The 18,839-nt window shown below is 36.2% G+C and overlaps 1 protein-coding gene across 1 annotated transcript in view; it reads left to right on the top strand.

Moving 5' to 3' along the window:
* The window catches only part of KHDRBS3 (KH RNA binding domain containing, signal transduction associated 3), an 88,759-nt gene that overhangs the window by 64,091 nt on the left and 5,829 nt on the right, over positions 1 to 18,839 (top strand). Inside the window, exons 7-8 of the mRNA XM_030965945.1 lie at positions 1,744 to 1,826; positions 16,957 to 17,015. Coding sequence (XP_030821805.1) covers positions 1,744 to 1,826; positions 16,957 to 17,015 — 142 coding nt within the window. The remainder of the gene's footprint in view (positions 1 to 1,743; positions 1,827 to 16,956; positions 17,016 to 18,839) is intronic.

The raw sequence follows: 18,839 nt of genomic DNA on the forward strand, positions 1-18,839 counted from the left end.
TGTTGGTCAGGGTCTGTATTGTTAACAGATGTCTGTGTATTGCATCAATAAGTAATAAAATGCCTGTTTGGAATAACTGCCAGGAGGCAATGGGGTTGGGGTTTAGTCTGTGGCTTATCAAGAAAAGCCTTATCTGATGGGCAAGAAAATCCTAAGAGTCTGTTTTAATTTTTAGTTTCAGGGCAGTGAATTACTGAAAGACAAAATGCATTTCCTTTTTTGAGTGACTGTTTATTCATGGATCCCCATGCAACTGACAGTTGAACGAATCCTAGTTTCTTCTTCCAAACCTGTAAATAAACTCACTCAACTGTGCTGGCAAATGTTCACAGACACCCTTCTCCTAATCACTTCTGGGAAACAATCATGTGCACTGATCTAGCAGTGCTGAAACCCTATTGATAGGCAGGTTGCCTGTTTTCCATAAAAGCATTTTCAAAAGACTGGGAAACTTGCTAAAAACTCATAGGAAATTAGGTTTTCTGTCGGTTGTTTTGAGGATGTCACTGCCTTCTGCTATAGCAAGCTGTCAGATTCCCTTCATTGGAGATGTTTTCTACTAGAGTTAGACAATCCATCATTTGTCGTTCTGACCTAAATTGATTGATACTGATTGTTGGTTTTGTTCTCTGTCACTGCTGAAAGATTCTTAAACATTCCATTTGTGAAAATGTTTGTTCTTTCATGAGGCTTTATCCTTTAATTGCCAGAGCTGGATACACACTTATTCAGAAAACACAATTTTTATTTTTATATGTATATACACATACACACACACACACATATATATGTATATGAAGAATGATCCCCCAGTCTTCAAAGTGTCTTCTCATTAGGTGATTCCCATCTGGCAACATATTCCTGAATATCCTCTGAGGTCTTTGTCATATTTAGAGAGGATTGAGTATTAGGATATTCTAGGAATCAGTGCAGTAGATGTGCCATTTCTGCTTTTCCTATGTTTAGCTCACTTAGGTGTCTTATTGGACAAAACAGTAAATTGATGACAGTTCTTCAGATTTGTATAGCTCATCCTTCTCTGTGAAAACACATAATCACTGTTGTTTTTATCTTGAACTTCTGTATGGCTGGGGTCAGTAGTTTCTTCAAGTTCTTCAAATTGAGCACTGTTTTGAGAAGAGTGTTGCATTGTATACTTAAATTGTGTGACTAATGTGGAGAGAAGTAAGAAATCCTTACTTATAGTTTCTTCTTCAGTGCTAAACTCCCACAAGTTGAAATGTATTCAGAGGGCATTCAGAGTAGTAAAATTATCATTCTTGCTAGTCTTATCTCTAGGGAAGTCCTTTCCTATCCAGAATTACATAGAATTGAATTTATTGTCCATAAATAAGTCAGCTACCTAAGTCAATTGTACAATATTTATTCAGATGTTCTGACTCCTGAGATGCCTCCCAGAGCTTTCTTGAAGATCAGTAGCTCACTCAAACTCAAGAACATGGAGACATGAAATGCTTTTACTGTCATCTGCACAAGCCCATGTTAACTGAAAAACAAATGTTTCCAAAGCACATTGCCAATAGCTTAAGATACCTTTAAAGAAATAATGATCTAAGATGTATAGGTAGGAGTAATCTCAATATTCAGATTTTTCCATTTCATGTTGTACATATTTTATACATACATTTCAGGAGAGTGTTGCCTTTGACACGTAGAACTGGGTTACTGCTCTGTTTCTGGAGTGTGCTTGAAGTTAATATTGCATCTTTTGTGTCATTCCAGGAGTATGATGATGGCTATGGAGCTGCTTATGATGAACAAAGCTATGATTCCTATGATAACAGCTATAGCACTCAAGCACAAAGGTAAGCCTCCAAATCAACTGCATTTGAAAAATTCTGTGGTTGGCCAGTTAATTTTACTTAGAATTTTTAAATTTCATCTTAAGCAGTAAAAATTTTATGAGAGGATTTTAGAAATAACCCCCAAGTTACTTGTCTTTAACATCACATAAGTATAAAAGGTAAATTTTGAGAGGCTGAAAAGAAACAGAACTGAAAACTTGTACTAGTTTTAGTGATGCCAAATCCTAAATCAAAGTTTTCAAAAGTTCAGGAAATTCAGGGAAATTTAATTCAAATTCATTGTGGGAGGGAGGAGTGGGTAAGGAGGTGAGAGGAGAAAAAAGACAACTTTATAGAAGATATAAAATTTTGTGAAACACAACTGGTTACATTTTCTTACACCTTTATGAAGTTATATTCAAGTATTTTACCTATATTTAACTGTAAGAGAAATGCACTTGTCAGTTTATTTTACTCCACTGTGGAACTCCTTGTGACAAATTTGAAGCTCTTGCTATTTGTTTTCCTTCTCCCACTTCATTGTCAGCAATATTTTTAAGCACTTTTGATTTTTTTTTTTTAATTTTGCTTTCTTAAAGGAGTCATTATTTTGCAATTCCATGAATAACAATGTGACCCAACGATGGGAAACATGCTGTGAAGTAAAACTACTTCTTTTATGTGGTTTGAACTTCATGGCAAAAATCTCATTACAAATATAGCAGCTTGGATGATCATCTCCACTTCTGGAAACAGAACTTCTGTCCACCTTTTACTGAGCTGTAATTTATTTTCATTCTTTTTATTTTCATTCTCTCAGACCAAGCATTCATAATTTGCTCAGTAGTAGATGTTTTAATGGCTTTGACAATGTCCTGGAATTCTATGGCAAAGTTATGACTTGCCTCTGAGGTAGGGTTACTGAGGTTCTTGTTGATAAATCCCTTGTAGTGAATTAAACTGAAAAGTGTATTTGATGCAGATTTCTTTTACCTTCTGCTAAATATGTAAGATTTATAATGCAGCTTTATCTGAAATAGTACAGAATTGTTCATAGCAAAGTTGAGAACAAAGCTGTTTACACCTGGCATCTGCTCTGCTGTAGTGTTGTCACACCCAACTTCAGTTTTGTTGTGTAAATGAATATTTTTCTGTACTCAACAACTTCGTCGATATGAAAAAGCATAGTGGAAAGTTCAAGTGTCATTATTGTTGAGAACTAAAATAATCAAATTACCTTTGTGTGTGATACTTGGCTCCTACAGACTCTAAGCTTGATAAAAATATGACTTAAGAAATCTGCAGTGTAGAAACTTCAAAATATGAGACTCTATAGAGTGTTACATTTCAAGAACAGTTGCTGGTAATGGATTTTTTCCCCAAAAGACAATTGCCATAGTCTTCAACTTTTATGTTGGCAATTCTGTTCTGCCTTCTTGCTTGTGCTGTAGGTAAATGGGTTTATTGCACACAAACATTTGGACTTCATTACAAAGTCATTTGCCTGATTCAAAATTAAACATTTCTTGGATTTGATTTTTTTCCCCCACATTAAGAAGATTTTCACTGAGATTTTCTTCCTTTGAACTAAAATTAGGAAAAAAGTAAATCTCCCCAGGAATGAAATTGCTCTTGTAAAGGATTAATACATAAGAATATGTATAATATTCTTAGATATATTTGCACATGCTTACCTGTCTAGAAGGAGATATTTCATAAAATGATTGCTTTACTGTATATTTTACCCATAGTTTCACAAAACATATGTTGTTAGATTATAACAAATTTGTTACCTTCTTAATGATTATTTGACATTTTCTCCCTAATTCTATTTAGTGCTCTGTGTAAAAAGAAAACAAGAAATTTTTCACTTGCACTTTTCTCACAGGATATCAACACTCATTTTCTGGCATATTTTCTGGCTTGGCAGAAAGATTTTTAGGATGGTATTGGCAGGCAAAAAATAATAACTATAAACAGCCATCTGAGTTACCTAGACCAGCATTCCTATCTTTAATCTGAATATCAAGTGGTAGCCCATATTGCAAAATATCATTCTGTAACCACAATGAGATACTTATCATATTTAAGAGCATTACAAAGCCCCTACTATGAAGGAAATCAGGGCAAAGTGCGTTGTTTTCATAGTTTAGCCTTTTTTATTCTTGATTTTTTGCCCTCAGAAATCATGGAAAGAAACTGCATTTGCACATGGAGAGCAGTGATGTGTTTAAAATGCATAATTTGGTGACCAGCATGTGGAAATAACTTACTCTTTCCTTTTCTAAGCTGAAAATAGTTTGAAGTAATAGTATTTCTAGTATTTCTAGTATTTCTTCTGATACTGATTCCTCTAGAAATACTGTGACATTATTGATACTGTGTATTAAAGAGGAAATCTGAGAAATAGGTAGTAAACTGAAAATGAGTTCTCTGATTAAATTACTTGCAGTAGTTTTTAGTACATGACTAATTTTGAGTGCTTAATGCTCACAAGTGTACAATGATGATATGTGATATGGCAGTAACTGCTAAAATTTTCATTTTTGTTTTAAATATTTGGCTTATTTAGTGATTCCTCTGTTAAAGATAGAAAATTGCAATAGATTCCAAAATATCTTGAGGAATTTTGGAGATTTCTAAGAGGTTGTATGACAGCAAATCTTTTGCTGTAGGTGCACAGGAGTGCATGCTCCAAATTCAGTCTTCAGCACGACACAGTGTGACTCTCCTTTATTGCTCTTTTAATCTGGACATTGCAAGGGTATTTCCCATAAATGACCAAATCTGAGTTAGATTAGGATGAGTGACATGTTTAGATATGAAGATTAGGAAAATGTGTATTTCTTTGTGCATTAAGGTGGTTGAGACTTTGTTCTGCAAATAAAGTATTCCATTCTGTGTACTAACTTCTTGCTGCGAGCAGTTTAATGGTATTTTATTTGACATTGTGTGAATCCTTCCTTGTGCCTGGCAAGCTGAAGTTCGAGTTAAAACCTGCCACATCACTAACAAGAGAGAAACATGAGAATTTTGAGTTATCTATCTTAATGCCTTGTAATCCTATAAAAAACGTTGTTTTCCTTTAGAACATTTTATTATCCACTGTTGCTTGTTCATGGAACAAAGCCCCAAATAGTGCTTCAGGATGTCCTTTAACAGAATTATTTTTGATGGTGGAAAAGATTTAAAGCATCCCTTGAAGCTGTACTGTGCTTTACTAGATATCTAATTGATTTTTAGAAGATTAAATTACATGTATAGTTTTTTGCAGAGCGATTGTTAGATAATTTTATCACTATAAACTGGTATGTTTAATAAACTGGATTGTTTAGTCTTGTTATAAAAAACTGAAACGATCTAAATTTAAAAAAAAAATGCACTTTCTGGAAATCAGAGTAGCAAATTCTTCATAGAATCATAGAATAGTTTGGGTTGGAAAGGACCTCAAAGATCTTTTAGTTCCAACCCTCTGCCATGGACAGGAACAACTTCCAGTAGACCAGGGTGCTCCAAGCTCCATCCAACCTGGTCTTAAGCAGCCTTTGCCAGTGCCTCACCATCCTCACAGTAAGGAATTTCATTCTAATATCTAATCTAAATCTCTCCTCTTTTAGTTTAAAGCCATATCCTCTTATATCACTTCATGCCCAATATGCAGTGAGTCTTTAGGGTTACATGATATGCAGTAAAGGGCACATTATGTAATCAGGAATTCCTTCATAAAATTTCTCCTACATATATATTTATTAATTTCATGTGTGCAGTTTATACCAAAAGCCTTGTCAGAATCTTATGGTAAAATATGAATCGGAGTTGTGAAAGCCAAACTGTGACTCCTGGTGCTGATATTTGCCTACATCAGACACATGTAGACTGGTCACCACCATGTATGCATGCTTACACAACTTAGGTCACTCTTAAAGGACTTCCCAAGCCTGTCTAGAGCTGTAATTATTTACTTGGATTTATTTCAGAAAGTTGGAGGTGCTTTAATGGCCTGGTGTTAATGCTAGAACAAATTTCTTATGAAAATTCAGCTAATAGTATTGTGGAGGAATCAAGAGGATTTAGTTGAATCTTCATTTAAAACTGTAGCTTAAACATTTTCAGCATGAAAAAAACCTAGTTATTTTAAATCTCTGAAATAGGCTTCAAATTGAGCCAAAGTGCTTTTGGTCCCTTGGTGACTCCGTACATGATCTGCACAAGTGTTTGCCAGGACTATAAGGAAATGCGAGGCAAAGGGAAATGGATGCTAATAAATCAATTGTCTCTGTCAGCTCCCTGTTTAATGTTCTCTAGAATACATAAGATTTATCACTGAGGAATTGTAGAATAATGGTGGTGTATGGAAACAAAGTCCACCAGGGAGATGTACTACATCATTTGGATTTAGCGCTGCCATCTGCTTAATGGCATGGAGATGACTACAGAGGTACTTATGATCAACCATTCATAGCAGTGACAGATGCTGCAGAGAGTTAACATGCCAGGGAATGAGGTTTGGTGCTGAAATCCAGATTATGTGGCAAGGTTGCTGAGAAAGGGGGGCTGGGTTTCTTACCTCTCCAGTGGCATTAGAGAGTTTACTGTGTGATTTTACATTTACTGTCAAGAGAGGATGGCTAATACAGTTACTGTAGTGCAAAAAAGAATGTGTACAAACCCCATCTGTCTGCTTTATGCACTCAGAAGTTTCAAAGAACTTCTTCAGGCTTGTCTGCTAGCATTTAAAATGGGATACTTTTCCTAGGGAAAAAAAAATAGGTTTTTCTAGATTTTATTTTCAGCCTACAACAGAGATCAGAAGCCTAAACTATAAGAGGAACACTCTATGTACCTGTATGCCAGTGTCTGGTGAGGGACAAGAATGATTCATTTATGTAGCAATGTCATTTTGTGTTATAATTCATAATTTTAAAAGTATTTTAGATCTTCAGTCGAGGTGATCTCACCTTCACTCTGTTGCAGAATTTAATCTAAACACACACATAAAAATGGGGAAATTTGGACGTGGAGAAATTGCTGGATTTGTTTAGTTTTCTGCATTGTTCTATGGTTTCCACATTTACCTAATACTGCTATAGATTTCTCTTGGCAGCAACCATTTTGCCATTGACTTAAACAGTGTTTCTCAACTGCTCTTTGTGCATATCTGACAATAATTACTATCACTTCCAATCATACCAAAATGTGATAAATTCAAATCCCTGCAAGTTGCCTGTGAGCCTTGGAGCCAGACAGTTAACCTAATCTGAGCTGAGGAAACTGGCAAATTCTTTTTAGTATACCTAAGTTTATTCAGTGCCACTAAATCGTTCTGTGGTTATTGCTGATGTGTTGGGAAGTAAGAATTACGCGCTGCAGCTTTGTTAGATCATTTGCTTAAATGCCTCTATGGTAAGCCCTAGGCATGATAAAGTGTGTCATAAGGTGTTATGAATTATATAATTGTTCAGGTTGGAAAAGACCTCCAAGATCAAATAAAATTGCCCAGCACTACCATGTTCACCACCAAACCATGTCCCAGGTGCCACACTCACACTTTTCAGATTTTCACTCTTTCTTGGGCAGCCTGTTTTAGTGCCTGACCACCCTTTCAGTGAAGGAATTTTTCCCAGTATCCAGTGTTTCTCACAGGGCAGAAGACCTTTCCACAGCCTCCTTTCAGGGAGTTGTAGGGAGTGATAAGATCCCCCCTGAGCCTCCTTTATCATCCATTACCTTATTTACCATTTATTTCAAAAGTGACTAATTCAAGACAAAAAATTTCTCTGTAATAGGGAAGACCATGCACAAAAACCCTGTGGTGTGAAAGGTTTAAGGAATTTTGTGTTTGGTAGCCTATGATAGTTAGCTAACAATGAGGAAACTGGATGTTGAGTTGAAAAGGACTTAGAAAAACACCTTGAAATCCAGCAGTGGCCATTGTTCAACTGATGCTTGAAGAATACAACTAAACTGGTCTGCTAAAATCCTTCAAATCCCTAAGTAGTGCTTTTTATATTATTCTAGAGGCACTTTAGTTACAAGAGAAGCTGATTCCTGGTATGTAGCTCTTGGAAATACCCTCCTCATTTCCCACTAGGAGCTCAAATTTTCAGGTGTTTTTTGAAACTATGCTTAGTAGTTATACAAAAGATGATGACATTCCTGTATAATAGGAGGATTTTCATGAAGAGCTGAGCATATGGATTTGAAATTGGCTTATGGAGATGTTGCTATTGGTATTTGAAAGTTAATTGCTAACAGTTTGTTTGTGATGCTCAGTGTTTTAAATTTACATTGTTGAGTTTGTCAGCAATCATGCATTTCCAGGATGTATAAATATGCATTATATGCAAATGAGTGTCTGTTAGTGTAGTTTTCCAAGATGTAATTCTCTCCATTTTAATGCTTGTAGCTGTTTGTATTTCATGCTTTGACTTATAAATCAAATCAGTCTGCAGGAGTTTGATTTCTGGGGATTGTGCAAAGGGTTGGCATTCTGTGTTGCTGTTGTTTATGAACACCTGGTATGTACCAGAGTGTACTGGAGGTTATAATTCTGTAAAATAAAGCCTTAAAGCATTAGCATAAATAAGCTAATGTAGCTTTTGAATGAAAATCCTGGCATGTAGTTTCCTTCTTAATTTTTGCTCTTACATTATTGAAAGAGATTATTTACTGCAGTTTTTCAGATCTAATTTTTCAGGTTTAGATAGATGTTTTCCTTTTCCTTCACATGTTAAGATGTGACAAGGTAAACTATTCAGAAGTGCCTTAGTAGCATAGATAGTTTGAATTGTGAATCTAGTGTATTTTAATTTTTCTTGAATTGATTTATAGAAGTCTGGTCTGAAATGCCAGTAAAAAGGAATATGACTAAGATGATTCAGCTGTAGTGATGGGAAAAACACAAGCATATCTCATGGTGCACTAATAAAACTGGAAAAGGTTTTTTGAATCCTCACGGTGATAGTGGTAGATGGCTTCACTGTTTAATAAATGTTAGGATTACTCCTCATCTGTACTAATTATAAAAAAATTAATTCATTTGGGTTTTTTCCCTGATTTTGCCATTAAATTTAAATGTGTTTGTGCCTCCTTATTTAGGAAACAAGTAAAAATGCATTTGGAAATAAATGTAGAAAACTGCTAGAAAAACTAATATGCAGGTGTTAAAGTAGTAAAAAAAACAGTAACATCAAATTACAAGTATTGAGGAATCAAGAAAAGTCATTATTTAATAAAAGTGTATTAATTTTGCATGATTGGTTTAATTTTACTTCGGTGATTTTACAGCATCTTAAACTTGGTGATTTAATTCCTCAATACAATTAAATAGGATTAGTAGTTGGTAGGATTTTGAATTTTTTTCCTTGACTGATTACAGAAGTGAAAACATGAGGAAGGGAAAGGTCAAAGTGGATCTTCCAAATCCAAAATAGGAAAAAAAAAATCATTTACAGGGAATATTTTGTAAACCTGAAGTGCTGTGTTGTACATGTTAGTGTAGCTAGTGGAATCAGTTATAGTTTAAAAAAATCTTAATTAAAGGAAGGCTTCAAATTAATTACAGTTTGTTTTAACAACAAGGTTCTTTAAGCTTGTAGGATGGAGGTAACAAAGAGAAAGGGAGAATACCCAGTTGCCAGGCATCAGCAGGATGCTGTAGAACTGTGCTGGATATATGGGCTTTGGAGACAGAACACGGATAATCAATCTTACAAATTAAAGTTATTCATTTAGAAAGGACTTCTCAAACATCTCACATTATAATTAACTTTCCAGCAGTTTGATTAAGAGATACAAACATTAGGAAAAGAGACTACATATTCTCTACAGACTAGAGAAAGGTCATCTTAAATTTACATTTGCAGACTAGAGAATGACATAAAGATATATAGATATATATATAAGGAAGACTTTCTTATTTCCCTGGTGTGGGGTGAAGCAGGAGCTTCCTTAGAAACTCACACTGGGAAGCCAGTGCCTATTAGCTGAATGAGAATTCAGGCTGCATCAGCTCAGAACATATTTTTATCACAGACGTGTTTTTGTAGATGAAAATTTGACACTGTTTTGCTGGTTGACAGTCAACACACTTTGGCTGCTTACTAGCAGTAATTGAAAGTTGCAGTTTTCTCTCTGAGTACCCTGTTGTATTCAGTTTGCTTTTCAAGGGAAGAAAAATCTTCCTCCTTCCTGTTGGTAAGGAAATACCTACCTAATTGGGCAACTAAAAATTGGAGATGGTTGCAGGAAAACTTTATAATGGTCTTAATTTCAGTAGAAATATTGAGGGCTGTAAATTGTGCTTTTAAGCATGAGTTTGATACAGTTCAGGTATAGATGGTGAAAAATAATGTATTACTAACCATCACAACCACATTTATCTTGGTGTGATGGTATCATGAGTGCTGTATGTAAAGCACCTGAAACATGAGTATGGATAGAAGTAAGGGAGCTCACATGTGGCCAAGTAATGAGTCCTTGCACTTAAATGGATTGAATTGTCCTCAGGAGGAAGAATCCTGCCTTACTGTACTTGGAGAGGCAAGGTTTGGACCCTGCTGGTGCAGAGGATATTGGGGAAATCTTGGAAAGATCTTGAATATGGTAAAGCTTATGCTTATGCAGCCCTGAAAACAATTAAACCTAAACTTTCTTTTATCACATGAATTCCTTGATGGCGCTTTCATTATTTTTGAATTTTATAAAACCATGATGGAATGATACCTTCTCTCTCAAATGTTCTTCAATTTCAACTTGTAAGGCCCCAAATTTTTAGAAAGGTGTTGAAAATTGTACTGTTCCTTCAGTAAATTAAAAGTATAAGAAGGTATGATGGGTATCTTCTGGAGGAGTATTTGTGCTGATGGAATGGTGACAAACCACCTGTGCCCTTTTTGAGGACAGTGTGTTAGAGGCAGTGTTGTCTTGTACTCCAGTCTGTGACAAGTGACATCATTTTGGAACTCTGACAACAACATATGCAGATTTTGGGGGATAACCAAGAATTACCTGGAATAATACCCCAGATCTTTCCAGTATTGCAGTGAATAGTCTAAGGAATTTTTGGCTGATTACTCCTAGCTTTTCACTGGGCTGCTTCCACTGCCCACAGTAATTTGTCTTTTTGGAGAGAGAGGGAAGAAAACATCTTTTTCTGATGTTAATGTTGTGTCATGTCTTTTTCTCCATTTAGCAGCTGAAATATGATTGGTACACACCTGGATAGTTAAAGACTTCAAGTTTAGCTACCTATGGTAGTATTTCACACCCTGCTTTGCAAAGTAGACAGATGAGGTGTAGGGTGTCTGGAGGTTGGTTCTAATTCACCAGCCAAACCAAAATGCTGAATTTATGCAACCTGAGTTTTTAGTTTTTCTGATGGTACTTTCTTATTTAATGTAGTGAATTTTTGACATTAATTTGGTTAACATTTCTAATGTTCAGGGATGTTTTGTTACTTTGTTCTATTAGTAGTTTCAAGGTAAAGCTGTAGCTCCTGCTGCTGCTGTTCTTGGGAACCCTTATTTGTACCACATGCTTCAGTCACCTCTTTTAATTGCCATTTTCCTTTCCTCTCTTGAGAAGTGGCATGAGAATGCAGCGAGGAAAGACTAATTGAGTTGAGACAGCTATAAGTGGACATTTCAGATGGTAAAACTGCCCTAGGCAACTGTGTAGAGTTCTGCTAGAAATACCTAATAGATCTGTGCCTGGTAGGTAGCACCAGAATGCAGATGCCTCTGAGGATGTTTCACTATTCAAAAGTGAAATTTTTCATTTCTGCCATATAAAGTAATTCCTAAATAGTGATGGCTAAGGGGATCATTGAGTGGGCACTCTGGTCACCTTTTAGGATTACAGGTAACAGTTCTGCTGTTTGTGTGATCCATTTGAGAGTACAATAGGCTATAATTCAAGGAAGATTGTGTCATTTTTCTGTATTTTAGAAAACGTTCATATAGGGGTCTCAGTTGTTTTCTAAGATGATTATCTGTTTGACAGATATAAACTGAGCTGCAGGGATAAAAATATGTACTAGAGAAATCTCTACTAAGTAGCAGCAGAACTGAAGATTAACTAAAAATTTATCTACAAGATGCAAGAAATCTTTCAGAAATCTTGATACTCTGGACTGCTGCTGTCCTGCTGTAAGATGGGTTCCAGAATGGGATATTCTAGTGGTCTGCAGAAGCACTGAGAACAGCTACCCAACGTTCAAGACATTACAGAGTTGTGAGAGGCCTCACTGCAGTGATTGTTGTCTTGGGTGCTCTTCCTGTTTGCTGTTGACAGATGCTTTTTTGCTATCAGAAGTAGCTGGGCATGGAGATCTGACAGGAATGATGGAAAGAGGCTTATCCTTATGGAAGAGTTCTCTTCAGATGTGATCATTTCAGTCAGGATCTATCATGTAAGAACCATTGCTAGAGAGATCTTCATTTGCTTTTTCTGCTTTGTTGTTCTGTGCAACTCTGGGTGGAAGCACAAAGGATGATGCTTATGGGAGCTTCCCTTGGCACAAAAGAAAACCTTGGTGTTTGCAAGGGTTTTATTGTCACTTTCTGAAACTGTCCTGGTTTCTGCCTAAAGGGATCAAAATTATTTCTGATACTCATGTGAAAAAGCCAAAATTTTGGTCAGTTTTTCCCTAATAAGCATTAGTGGAAGCTGAACTTGTGGCCAAGGCTGTTTTTCATCAGAAGCCAAAGAAAGTTTCAGATCACTTGGTGCTTAAACCAGGCTTGTCAGTGCTTAAGTCTGGGATTTTCCAGTAAACTAGGAGCTTTCAGTCAGAGACCTTTTAATCTTCCCTTAGCAAGCAGGCTCCCTACCACACTGCTTCTCTTTCAAACACAGAAATGTCACAATGCCCATTCTAAAAGATGCCTGTGTCAAATGTAAAGAGCTGTGGCAATCACATTAATTAAGTCATTTTGTAATCAAGTACACTTGGACTATGTGGTTGATCTGCCTGTTTTAGACTTGTCCCAAAAATAACCTAGTGACCTCTTCTGGTATGGAATCACAGGATCATTGAGGTTGGAAAAGACCTCCCAAGATGAGTCCAAACTTTGACCAAACACCATAATGTCAACTAAACCACAGCACTCAGTGCCACATCCAGACATTTCTTGAACCCTTTCAGGGATGGTGGCTCCACCACCTCCCTCAGCAGTTCATTCCAATGCCTGACCACCCTTTCAGTGAAGAAATTATAACTGATGTCCAGTCTGAGTCTCCCTGGTATATCTTGAGGCCATTTCCTCTCATCCTGTCTCTAGTTGCCTGGGAGAAGAGACTGACTCCCCAGGAAACCAATCTCTTTACAGGAGCAATAAGGCTCAGGCTCTCCCCTGAGCCTCATTTTCTCCAGGCTTGTGGCTAAACACACCCATCTCCCTGAGCTGCCCCTCACAGGACTGACTTTCCAGACCCTTCCCGGCTCTGCTTTCCTTCTCTAGACGCACTCTGGTGTCTCAATGTCTGTCTTGTACTGAGGGACCCATGAGAGTTGGGTTAAAACTTCTGCTGATATCTGTCCTAAGAAAATATTCCAATGTCCCTAGGCAGAATAGCCTAATAGTTAATAAAGTATAAAAGGTAAAGTTCCTTAAGACTTCACCATCATGTCGAGAGCAGTTACTCCTATTTGGTTTTTGTAAACATTTGTTCTATGATGGTTCATCAAGATATTTTCAGAAACAAATCAGCTTAGTAGAAAAGCCAGAGAAATTGAGGTCATTTTTCATAGGGCCTTTGAAGGCTTATGTTGAATACCTCTAAATTAAAGTATTTTAAGATACTTCTCATAGTGATTCTAGAGAGATGGCAGGAAGCTTCCCAGTCCTCTTTACTAAATAAAGCCATGGAGAAGCACTTCTGTTTCATCAGCACTGCTGTGCTAGGATCTGAGCTTGCTCCTTTCTGTCTGAAGCTTTTTCTCTTAACACAGAAAACAGGCTCTTCCCCTGGCCTCACTTACACTCTTTAAGCCTCATTTCACACTTCCTCTGAACATTGTAGGATTACTGCCCAGCCCTCAGCAATTAGAAACAACATACTTAAATTTATTGTTGTTTTCTAATCCTTCCATAGCATAAAGTGGTTTCAAGTTTTTATGCTGACATGGAAAATCAAAGCAATTTTTCTTTGCCATCTCTGTCTTCTCTCTTGTCAGCCCAAAGCCATTATGCTGGAATGGGAATACAAAAGAAGTTAAAAAGAGGGGATGTAAGCAAAAGGTCTGTGTGTACAAAAGATCTGAATCACGGCTGATACTCCAGTGCGAATTGCACTTGTACCATTTACTTGGTGGTTAGGAAGATGCTTGACAACTGAGCTGGATATAGCATGTAATCCAATTAGTTACCTAAAAAAGTAGATGTATAGGAAATGAGGAAAAATAAAGTGGTTTCATGAGGACAATTCACATATGAAAACAAAAGAACTCCAAGCAGAGTCCATGTATAGTTGTGTTGAGTTCAAAAGGGAATAATCCATGTCATGTTTTCTCCTTTTTTTTTGTGAAAAAAGGGAGTCACTTGAGATAAAGAAGAAAATTAACTGAGTTTGTGGATTTTTGGTTTTTTTACATTTCTATGAGACAAAATGAAAGGACGAGGAGCAACCTGACCTACCTGGTAGTGGAAGTTGTCCCTGCCAGTGGAATTAGGTGATGTTTGTGGTCCCTTCCAACCCAAGCCTTTCTGTGATGCTGTGAAAAGGCCTTTCCTTGCAGAATAAGTCCATTAAGGGAAATAAAAGCCTTAATATTCTTCAGTCAGACTGCTAAGATGTCAGAGAATATAGATATAAAATAGTCTAAATGTAAGGGATTATTTTAACGCAAAAATGTATATCATATCTTCTGTCCACAGGAAGAATTATTTAATGTAGCTACTGAAGTCTTTTCAGCAGAAATGACCTCAACAATCTCAGTTATCTCAGTTAATGAGTTAAAATGTACAATTAGAAGGTTAGTATTGCTTTAGGGTGCTTTGAATAAGCTTGCTTTTTGCAGGCAGTTGCTTTGAAACAAAATACAATTCTATAAGCTTTGAGTACATACACAGTACTAGAATATTCTGTAATTCTAAAAAAAACTAAAAAAAAACCAACATTATCATCAGTCTTGGTTGTGAACATCATGGAATATTTATTCAGATTCTTTACAAATTATTTTTTTTTCTGTTTATTTTTCTTTTTTTTTTCTTTCCCCACCCAGCTTCTGTCTGAAGCTTTGGGCTTGTTTAACAGAGAGCCAACTGGAGAATGTTGGCATTATTCATAGAACATGAATGAAGTAGAGCAGGAAGTACTGAATTGCACTGGACAAGTTTCCTTCCCATTGTGCCTTGTATTTTTCAAACAGATTATTAATTTTGAAGGGTTTGTCTGTTAATAAAGATGAGCTGTATATATATTTTCAGTATAAGTGAAAGGTCCTTCCTTTCTGATGTTTATTTGTTTTGCAGTTTGTGTGCTGTAAAGTGAGTCTTTTTTTTTTTGTTTAATAGATGTATTAGATCTATGAAATGAGACTCCACAAAGTCATTCTGACAGGATTGACAGATACAGGGATGGAGCTCAGCTGCTTTAGGCTTCTAAACTAGATCACAGTCTGAAAATAAATAAGTTCTATGTGGAAGGATAGTGAATGTCAGTTTTCAGTTCATTGTCAGAATAAAGACTTATATTACTAGCTGCTGCAGGGCAAAAATATTTCTTATTCAAATTTTACCCTTATTCTGGGGTCCTCCTCAGCTGAGAAACCATAGAGAAAAGGTTTTGTGGGGTAATTCTTTGTGGGTCTTCAAAGTGCAGTTGGTTAAGTTTTTGTTTAGGAAGCATTATACCAGCAGTAAAAAATACTGATCCAGGCTTTTTAGATATGCATTTTATGCATTTGCACACACCAAAACGGTATTTTTTTTTTCTCTCCTGGTTATTTTGAGGAGTTTAAAATGTTTGGTTTAAGGAAAAAAAAAACCACAAACAAACTCAAGCACAACAAAGTCTTTTGTCAGCTCAGAAGTAATTGTGATGTGTTGTTTGTTTTATATAAATGCTTTACTTGCTAATTCATGTTAAGGCTATAAATTGTTTATTTTCACTCTGGTGTTTATTTTGTTAGCAATCAATCTAATGTTAGGAACATTTTGTCAATATTAGTAATTACTTGCTAGTGATCATATATTAGTGATTTCCTTCTCACTCAGGAGGTGATTCTATGAAAAGGTCTTTCCTTGCAGAATAAATCCATTAAGAGAAATAAAAAGTTTAAGGGTCTACTGATCTGGTAGCATCATCTCATAGAGTATTTTCCAAATATTGTCAGCCCTGAGTCTGGCTGTGAAAGGAAAGAAAGAAAAGGAAAAGAACTATTTAGGCACTTGTTATTCATATCCTACAAACTGTATTAAAGACTACACGTAGGTAGACTTGGATGAAATACAAAAGTGTAATGGAATGATGTGTAATAAGGGCTGTTCTTCAGTTTCTGTTCAGGGGTCTTAATACAAATATAAAAATCATTATGAAAAGGAGGACTGTTTTAGGCCATGATTATGGTATTCATCCACACTTTTGAATCCTAACAACAACAGATTTCATCTTTTAACATATTTCCTATTGCCATTTCTTCCTGTTAAAATGATAGCCTTTATATTTGTGTTCTGCTGTCTTGTTTTGAAGACACTGGAACTTGTACACACACAGCAGCTGTATAACCTTCCAATCACCACATATTTGCCTTTTATTGCATTCTTATCAGTGAATTTGAAGATATAAAAGCAAACTACTAGTAAGTGATGACAAGGAATTTATAAGATGAATGAATTGGTTCAGTACCTACATCTCCATTTTTTTCATTAACACTTGTAAGATCTTTCCCTTTCCCAACTATAGTTTTAAATGGAAGACCCCCACAATGTGGACGAGTAGCCAAGTGATGGAAAAAAATCCTGAATGAAATTAAATATAGTTTCTAATCAATAAACAAGCAGGACCTCAGTTGTCACTGCCACATGGATACTTAGCTTTCTTAGGGCATGTGCTATATCTTTCAAGCTTTCTTTTCAGAGGTAGAATGTGTAATTATTTCTTCTCATGTTTTCCTCCCTGCTCTCTCCATGCCCCTCCTGCCCTGCAGTGGAGCAGATTATTACGACTATGGCCACGGACTGAGTGAAGACACCTACGACTCCTATGGTGAGTGGCTTTATCAGCTCAATCACTGCAGCAACAGGTCTTGGAAAAAAAAATCATAATGAAAGGATAATTTCTGTGAGGCAAGGCTTAGTCTTGCAGCAGACAATGGCTGCTCAGGGATTCCTGAGATGTCACAGAGCTCCTCGTGTGCTTATTGAGAAAAATGCCCTCTGTGGTCTGTTAGCTAAAGCAGTCATGGGAAACTAAAACCAACGATGTAGAGAAAATAAAACTTAAATCACGATGCATGCTGCCTTTTCATGTCACATTCAGTAAGATTTAAGAAAAAAAATGGGGGTGGAGGACCTTTTTCCAGGAACTTTTGGCTGCCAAAAGCAAATGCTTGTGGTGTGGCACAGCTTGCATTGAGACTTGGTACAAGGTAGGAATCTGCTGAAGCTCCCAGCTGAATTAGAGCCTAATTGAGTGGGGTTTAGCCTTGTATGGTCCTTTTGTTTTAATTCATTTTCATGCATCAGTCCTGGGAAATCAAGCAGGGAGTCGTTATGTAAAGGTTAGGGAAGTATTTTAGGTAGCTAATAGACAGGAGGGCAGGGGGCTACTCTGTATAGAGACAAAACAATGTGTAATGAAGCAAAAAGAAACATATGCCAGTTGTAAAGATCACTTTTTTCTTTTTTCTTTTTTTTTTATATACAAATGTGATAGTGACAGGTTTAATTAAAGAAATCTGTTACGGGTTAGAAGCATAAAGCATTTTAAAAGGCACCTTTGATTAGGGGATAAATGTTAAGTCTCTGGCTAGAGATCAGAGAAATACAATTTAGGTCTCTCAAATCTCAAACATTTGAGGGTTGTTAGTAACCTGTGTAAAAGATGTGATTCTGAGTAATGAAGCTTCAATGACTTCAGAGCTCTACTTGAAATTTTCTGAGGTCTATTTCTTTAACTCCCTGTGGAAGTGCTTCCTGCTTGGAACTAAAATGATATTAACTAAGTTGTGATAAATGCACCTAATGCAGTAGTTTGTCCAATATACCTGCTTAAACTAATTCTTTTGCTTAAGGAGAAAGTTTATCAAAAGAGGAGGTCACTTGAAATTCCTCTGTCCTCCAGCACTTTCAGTTGGTATTGATAGATATATAGCTTAAATCTTTATTTCAGCATTAAAATAAACTGTTTGCCATTATAAACCTGACATTTCTAAGACTATTTCAGTAATGCAAAATTGGCGGGGGAAAAATGTATCAAACTGCTTAATGTAGATAGACTGATGGGGAGAGATATTGATTGCAATATTTAAGGTTGAAAATATGGATTTTGCATTTCTTTTGCATTTAAAATTGGTTTTCTATTTATCAAAGCACAGCCACTCAGAATATTAAGTGATGTATTTATTCAAGTTGAAAGAAAGACTATAAATACCTTGAAGAATGATTATGGGTTGCAGCCGCTGTAGTTTTTGCACATATAAATAGTTACACGCTTTATTTCATAAGTATATCCCTTAAAAACAGAGTTACATATTAATAACCATCTTCACTATATGTAAAGAACATTAGATGCCTCAAAATAAGTAACACTGCCTAGTGAGCAGGTAGTTGTCTAGTGCTGGCTGGGAGGAAACTCAGATTCCCAGGTTAAATCTCAGTTTTTCCTTTGAGAAACTGAGGTGACAATCCAGAGGATGTAGGAAGAATATCAGTTTTTTTAGGATTTGGAGCCCTGAACAGCACCAAAATGAAAACTGAGAAACAGTAAGATAACTCTTTACCCTGCTGATTTGATCAATGGCTTGAGAAAGAGCAAGTGTTCCCCTTAAACTGTAACCAAGACTTGTCTTATAATTTCATCAGTTCTTGC

This window comes from Camarhynchus parvulus, chromosome 2, assembly GCF_901933205.1.
Source record: "Camarhynchus parvulus chromosome 2, STF_HiC, whole genome shotgun sequence".
Classification (NCBI taxonomy): domain Eukaryota; kingdom Metazoa; phylum Chordata; class Aves; order Passeriformes; family Thraupidae; genus Camarhynchus; species Camarhynchus parvulus.